This window comes from Ceratina calcarata, unplaced genomic scaffold, assembly GCF_001652005.2.
Source record: "Ceratina calcarata isolate Rehan_Ccalc_2016 unplaced genomic scaffold, ASM165200v1 scaffold40.2, whole genome shotgun sequence".
Lineage (NCBI taxonomy): Eukaryota > Metazoa > Arthropoda > Insecta > Hymenoptera > Apidae > Ceratina > Ceratina calcarata.
This window is the reverse complement of record NW_017163422.1, coordinates 713,868-720,806: the sequence shown is the minus strand read 5'-3', so window position 1 is coordinate 720,806 and position 6,939 is coordinate 713,868. Positions and strand designations below refer to the sequence as shown.

The 6,939-nt window shown below is 33.0% G+C and overlaps 2 protein-coding genes across 3 annotated transcripts; one reads left to right on the top strand and one right to left on the bottom strand.

Moving 5' to 3' along the window:
• Positions 1 to 771: 771 nt before the first annotated feature.
• On the bottom strand, positions 772 to 3,207 carry Hakai (E3 ubiquitin-protein ligase Hakai). Of its 2 annotated transcripts, XM_018027066.2 has the most exons (6): positions 3,117 to 3,207; positions 2,796 to 3,035; positions 2,435 to 2,558; positions 2,030 to 2,341; positions 1,739 to 1,927; positions 772 to 1,679 (listed from the first exon to the last, which is right to left on the bottom strand). In XM_018027066.2, exons 3-6 carry the CDS (start codon positions 2,534 to 2,536, stop codon positions 993 to 995), a joined length of 1,290 nt encoding a protein of 429 aa, XP_017882555.1. In that variant the 5' UTR covers positions 2,537 to 2,558; positions 2,796 to 3,035; positions 3,117 to 3,207; the 3' UTR covers positions 772 to 992. The 2 variants fall into 2 exon arrangements, with proteins under 2 accessions (XP_017882555.1, XP_017882556.1); XM_018027067.2 differs by lacking the exon at positions 3,117 to 3,207 and having other exon boundaries at positions 2,789 to 3,014.
• A 270-nt stretch (positions 3,208 to 3,477) lies between these two features.
• On the top strand, positions 3,478 to 6,753 carry Ctl1 (choline transporter-like protein 1). The gene is made up of 12 exons (XM_018027064.2): positions 3,478 to 3,591; positions 3,711 to 3,856; positions 3,940 to 4,331; positions 4,432 to 4,521; positions 4,594 to 4,733; positions 4,811 to 4,997; positions 5,067 to 5,201; positions 5,268 to 5,412; positions 5,493 to 5,633; positions 5,702 to 5,861; positions 5,975 to 6,196; positions 6,274 to 6,753. The coding sequence occupies exons 1-12, from the start codon at positions 3,478 to 3,480 to the stop codon at positions 6,424 to 6,426; spliced, it is 2,025 nt and encodes a 674-aa protein (XP_017882553.1). The 3' UTR covers positions 6,427 to 6,753.
• Positions 6,754 to 6,939: the final 186 nt, after the last annotated feature.

Sequence of the window (6,939 nt, the reverse complement as noted above, 5' to 3'; positions counted from 1 at the left end):
TATCAATAGGTTGTACATACAAGGAAGAGTGATGTAAAATGTGACGGGAACAAGACATTATAATGATGAATTATAGATAGATACATTAATACATGCGGAGTGATAGAATAAAATTAAGAAACTATTTTCATGTATGATTCAAAATACAGTCCTTTGAGAATGCATGTTATTCATGTTTTGGCCTTCCACTTGGAAAAATACTTATGAAAAGAATTCTTAAGTACTTTTATTATAAGATTTTTAGTCAATTAATATTTATTATACACGTATATATCTGACTAGAGTTAAAAAGCGAAAGGCCAGAATCGAATGTGTGCATGTATGAATGAATGCTTGTTAATTTCATTAAAACACGATATAAAAAAATCTAATGTAATAATTACGCATTACATATATGTATGTACATGTTATACATAATGAGTTTTGTACATATGTTAAAATCGTTACAATCTGTATAATATTAAATTCTACTAAAAAAACATACACATTCTCTATTTTCTTATACCGTATGTGGAATAAAAATATTCTGAAAATTAACATTCAGTTTGCAACACAAGGTAGAAGTATTTACGTATCATACATGTATTTTAAATTTTTATACCATTTGATTTATACGATTCTTGAATGTGTTAATTGTATATGAATGCTAAGCATAAAAAAATTTCGTACTACATAAACGCATTATATAAAAAAAATATTATTTTATTCTTCATTACAAATCCTTTCTTTTAAACGATGAGTCACAGAATGGGAATTAAATAAATTTGTCCATAAAATTAAAACAACTTTATTGCTATATCATATAATTGTAACGACTGAATGTTACAATTATAGTTTTTCAAAAGTATAAAATAGTTCGATATCATTTAATGGTGGCAGCGAATTCTCAATAAATAGTAGTCGTTACCATTGTCAATTCATTTATCGCTTCTAAATAATCTTTATCACAATTCATATTGTACAACTTTTCACAATAAATGTACATATTTCGTTTACCTATAAAATTGTTGCTGATGCTGCGACCATTGAGTCTGTGGTGGTGGTGGTGGTTGTTGCGGAGGTGGCGGACCGTATGACGGATCTTGTATGTATCCTGTTGGAGATGGCCGTATCGAGGTCGGTGTCGAAGAAACATACTGTTGTTGTTGCGGCGGCGGTGGTGGTACGTAAGATACCTGAGCGGGATGCTGGGGTTGCGGATAATATTGTTGCGTTTGAGAAACAGGAGGTGGCACGTTATATCCTCCGTAATTAACTTGTGGAGGTGGAGGAGGATAATAATGATGACTTTGTTGCTGGTGTATATCATGCGCTGTCATTGACGTATCTTGTATAGGTACAGTGATGAGGTTCGTTCTCAGTGGAGCGTTGTTCGGTGGCGGAGGTGCGGAATTTTGATTATAATTTTGCATCGATATCAGTGACTGCGGCCTGTGTTGTTGTCTGTGCTCTACCGGTGGTTGATTAACCAAGGAATTCACCCTAGGGTCGTTTCCCATTATAGGTGGGACCATATGAGACTGCACCGATTTTATACGCGTATTCTGCATAGCGACCGAGGAAACTTTCGTCAACTGAGAATCTATTTCTGACTTAGAATGCACGTATTGAGGAGGATCAACTTGCATCCCTTGAACTTGTTGTGGTGGAGCTGATATATGTCGATGATTTATATGAGCCTACATAAATCATATATATGTAAACATTTGAAGAACAAAAGGAATTAAAGAAAAATTACCTGTAAATCTCTTTGACTAAGATATGTACGCCTACAGCCTGCATTTCCATATCTAGTGCCTCCATGTGTACACATAAATACAGTCCCTAAGCCTGTTTGCTCTACTCTAGAAACTTTCTCCATACAACGAGGACACACCTTATCTTCTCTTTTGGCACAAGATAAGCAAAACACATGTTTGCATGGTATCTACAGTTAACGAAACCACCATCAATACGTTTTCAACTAAAGAACAACGATTATTCTCCTTTCTTTTTTGTTTCTTTAATATCTGTATCTAATATTCCTCACCATGCGCCCATAGATAAGGATTGGTTTCAAACACTTGTCACAGCAATGTATCATAGGATTCAGCACTTTTTCTCCAATGAGGTTCACTCTGTGGTCCCATCTCAAACGAAGCATAGGTTCAGGAGGTCCTCTGTTAATTGTTGTGAAAGTTGGAGCTTCCAGTTGCGATATATCAGCTTCCAAATCGAACTGTTGCTCCAAAGGAGCCTGTTGCGTCGGTGGTGCTTCATGCTCTTCTATTTCTGTTCCGCCTCCTTCTGGTAGAGTTTCTTCTACTTGTTGCGGTGTATCCTCTTCATCGCTTTCTATGACCTATCCATAAATCAAGTTTTCTAATGAATAACTACATCAAATTAATAGGTAGGATGAATGAGAATGAATTAACTAAAAAGATATGAAATGTACCTTTACAGCTTTTTTGGATCTACCTCTAGCCCTTCCTCTTGTTCTGCCACGTGCTCTACCACGAGTTCTACCTCTTATCCTTTTACTACCATCTTCCTCCATTGTTGAAATTAATATTCATTATCTATCGAATAAAAAATGTATACTTTCATCTAAAATAAACTAGATACATATTAATGGCACATAAAATTGAAGATAAGAGTTATTAAAGTATGCACATTTGAAACTCAAAATAAAAACATGAAGCTAATAAAATATTGGTAACACAATTACTATTTAACTCGATTAATTTAATATACTGCATGTTTTAACATAATTCGTACTTCAATATTTCGCATCGAAAGCGGTACTTACTACTTACCCAACAGTCTATAGGTTATATTTTTAATTCTGCGTAGTAAAAAATTTGAAATTTATGATAAGAAATGTTCAGTGAACATAGTACGAAGAAGAACAAAATCCTGACACTTGTACAGGGATTCGAAGCAATTTTTGTATTGAATTATTTAACGTTTCACTCTACACTTGGCTGTTTCGTTTCACATCCACCAAGCATTTAACACACATCAACATACATGTATATGATTACTATGAATGGAGCCTGGAGCCATAAAACACGTCATGTGAATAAACTGTTGCTATACAATCTTCGTTGTTGTAATTCGTGAGTCGATGTCGTTACCTTGGAAACGAATTTCAGTATCAGTATATTATGCAAGTAGTAACGCCGTATAAGTGCCGTGTATTCTTATTCGTTATTTATTCATTTAGCATCACAAAAGGTATTTTGCTATTGATGAATTCAATATTGACAATATATACTTGTCTCAAACTACTGTAAAGTGAATAAAAATGTACATGAAAAAAGTATTTGTGTATAACAGTTATTACATTTCATACTATAGACTGCAGACAACTTCAAAGGAATTCGACGGAGGGAGTAACAAGTAACTCGACGAACTCCGAAGTCGAACAATTCAATTGTTTTTAATACAGTAGTTAAGTGTTAGTTATTTTGAATTAACAATTAAAATCAGACAACAATGGCTTGCTGCACAGGAGACGATGACGAGGAGCAAAGACCAGACCCGACACGCGTGCGAGAATGCACAGATATTTTCTGGCTTTGTTGTTTCATAGCATTTTGGTTTCTTATGGTATATCACAGATTATACTATTGCATTTATGACTCTATACGTATTATTAAAGATGATCAAATAGATTTTGCTGAAAGGTTCTATGAAAGACGTATCTCTTTAATGATGTTACATTGCAGATTTTAATAGCAGCTTTTGCTCTTGTTTATGGAAATCCTATACGGCTCATAAATGGGTATGATAGTTTTGGAAACACCTGTGGCATGAAAAATAATCCGAAATTCGGCAGTATGGAATTGTCTGGACAAGATACTAGCGATAAACCGTTAGTGTTGATGATCTCTGCTAAAATTAACATAATTTCAAAATTCTTCTTATTGGAAACGTATAATGAATCGATACTTTTAGATATCTATTCTTCTTGGACATAAGCAATGTCACGCAGTCATTGAAAATTTGTGTGAAGAAATGTCCAGACAGGACTATGACAACGATGAACGATATATGTCAGTTCTATGAGCAAACAGGATCTCAACTTTGTCATGATAAACCTGGAAACGATTTTAGTGCTTGTAGCAATGGGAATAGAAAAAATAAAACTGGATCTTGTCCCGAATTACCGGTGTACAATAGTATTCCAGTTCTCAATCGTTGTATTCCTAAAACCATTAAAGATGTAGGAGAAACTATAATTGCTAATTTATATGGCCTAATCAATTCATGGGATGTTATTGAACAGATTTTAGGAGATCTGTATAAAACATGGAGAGAAATCTTGTCCTTATCATTTTTAGCTTTTGGTATGATTTATGCATTACTGTTTTTTCTATACATACTATTCTCTTGATTAAAAAATTTTAATATTGTTACAGAAGTTGTAATTATCGATTTTTATTTTAGTTTTATCTCTCTTCATGATTGCTATATTCCATTTATTAGCAAGTATTGTAACATGGATCGTAATGATTCTTGTCAGCATAGCAACTATAGGTAAGTTATAAATGATTAACGAGGAGTCTTACATAATTGAGGGTAATATGATTCATGCAATGTTGTTAATAGCTGGAAGCGTGCTGCTGTGGTGGACGTACATAGAAATTAAAAGAACTTTAGATAAGACTGATCCGAATCAACTTTTAGAAGAATCTGTTAGAAACGAAAGAGCATTTCTAGCTTTTTCTATTATTGCAACGATAATAACTGTACGTGACTGTTAGTCGATTATTAATTTGACCACAATTATAGAAATCTATATTTCTGAAAGATTTAATCATTTCAGGTAATTTTATTACTACTTTTAAGTATTTTACGCAAACGTATTGGATTTATGACGGCATTATTTAAAGAAAGTGCTAAGTGCTTAGCAGAGTTGCCAGGTTTATTCTTTCAACCGTTGCTAACGTTTACAGCTCTCATATTATTCTTCTCATTTTGGGTGACTGTAATTCTTTGTCTCGCGACAGCCAGTAAGTATTTTAGTATTCTCGTGTACTCTTAACATAGAAATTAAATTTATGCGCGAATGTAACTTACAGATTATCCTGGTACTAAGTCTGTGCAGATGTATAAAAATCACATTTTCGATCCTCTAAATTTGAGTTCAATTGGAGAAAAGAAGAGTGCAATTATTGAAGAAAGGAAAATTGATTTCTCCCTTGATTCTTTCAAAAGTAAGTCAGCGTGTTTAACTTCTATGTTTAATTTAGCACTTGTTACTATTTTTGTAACTGTTTCAGCTTTCACGCTTGTGGAATATGTGGATCCGACTTGGGTGAAGTATATGTGGTGGGTATACATCATAGGATTAATATGGACCTCTGAATTTATTATTTCTTGTCAAGATATGGTGATATCGGGAGCTGTAGCCCATTGGTATTTCAGGTAATAACAAAAAGAATAGCTTTCCTGCGAATTATAAAATATGTACATAATCATACAACAATTATCGATTGTGATTTTAGAGGCAAAAATGCTAGTGCGTCTCCTGTATGCTCCGCTATGGGAAATTTAGTATGTTATCATTTAGGCTCTGTTGCTTGTGGCTCGTTCTTAATAACGCTTTTTAAATTACCTCGTTTGATCTTGACGTACCTTCACGCTAAGTATGTTTCATTTAATAAACGTACGTAAAATTAATCTTCCTCTAGTACTAGTATAAAATGCTTTACAGATTTGAAAAAACCAAGGAAACATCTCCGTGTGCCCAATGTGGGTTAAAGTGTTGCATATGTTGTTTCTATTGCTTAGAAAAGTTCATTCGGTATATGAATCACAATGCATATACCGTTGTTGCTATTGAGGGTACACACTTTTGTAATGCAGCTAGAATCGTATGTATCGATTTAAAATGTGTTTTATGTTTTACTTAATATAATTTTACAGTGAATGCATATATAGGCTGCCTCCGGTACAAAGCATAAGAATGCATTCTCTTTTTTTTCAGGCATTTACAGCTCTTGTTAGTAATGCTTTACAAATAGCGGTGATCAATGGTGTAGGAGATTTCATATTATTTTTGGGCAAATGTTTTGTCACGGCTGCTACTGGAAGCATTGGGTTACTGTTCATGAAACAGGATCCTAGATTACATTTTTACGCAGCGCCAATTTTTGTTATCTGCGTCTTCTCATTTTTCATTGCTCATTGCATCATTTCTCTTTACGAGGTATGTTACATAATTTTTATACGTAGTGAAAGTTGATTTCGTACGTATAATATTTTTTATTTCAACCTTTGTTGTAGACTGTGATAGATACTTTATTCCTTTGCATCTGTGAAGACAAGAATTTGAATGGCGAGAATGGTAAATGGCGTCAGTCGGCATTAGCGCAAATTGGATCTAACACTAATGCGAATGGACAACAATCTCATGAATTAGTACCAATGAATACTTAAGTATAACGCTGAAGCACTCATTTTTCTTCCAACGTTTATACACGCTTAAATGCATTTTATTACAGTAGCATTTAACGTCAGTAGATCTGTAAGCTTTAACTTTGATATTATTTTTATGCAATTTAGATTTCTATCAATTTATAATCGTTACATGCATTATATATATATATATATGTGTGTGTGTCTGTGTATACAAGATCGTGAATGCCTTATACGAAAACTCATGTAAAAATCTATATTTTTAATAATCAACTAATTTTTTTATACGTCTAAGATCTAACTGCCATAAATTTAAACAAGCTATTTTTGATTCGCTAAATGAAATATCGAATCAATATTTTTGTTAATATTATTTTAATGAATTTACAAAAATTCTAAGTTTTGTTTCTAAAAATTTAATAATGGTAATACTTTTAATTACTATAAACGAGATTTTCACGTTCTATAGCAATGAATTGAATTATGTATAATACGGTATTTTTTTATATTGAAAACGACTAGTGAAAAAAGATC

Bases quoted from the DNA above. Each gene is read 5' to 3' on its own strand.
- Hakai (XM_018027066.2), bottom strand. From the start codon at position 2,536: ATGGAGGAAGATGGTAGTAAAAGGATAAGAGGTAGAACTCGTGGTAGA. The intron at 2,342-2,434 runs GTACATTTCATA...ATTTATGGATAG, and splicing joins GATCCAAAAAAGCTGTAAAG to GTCATAGAAAGCGATGAAGA. The intron at 1,928-2,029 runs GTGAGGAATATT...CGTTAACTGTAG, and splicing joins TCCTTATCTATGGGCGCATG to ATACCATGCAAACATGTGTT.
- Ctl1 (XM_018027064.2), top strand. From the start codon at position 3,478: ATGGCTTGCTGCACAGGAGACGATGACGAGGAGCAAAGACCAGACCCG. The intron at 3,592-3,710 runs GTATATCACAGA...GTTACATTGCAG, and splicing joins TAGCATTTTGGTTTCTTATG to ATTTTAATAGCAGCTTTTGC. The intron at 4,998-5,066 runs GTAAGTATTTTA...TGTAACTTACAG, and splicing joins TCTTTGTCTCGCGACAGCCA to ATTATCCTGGTACTAAGTCT.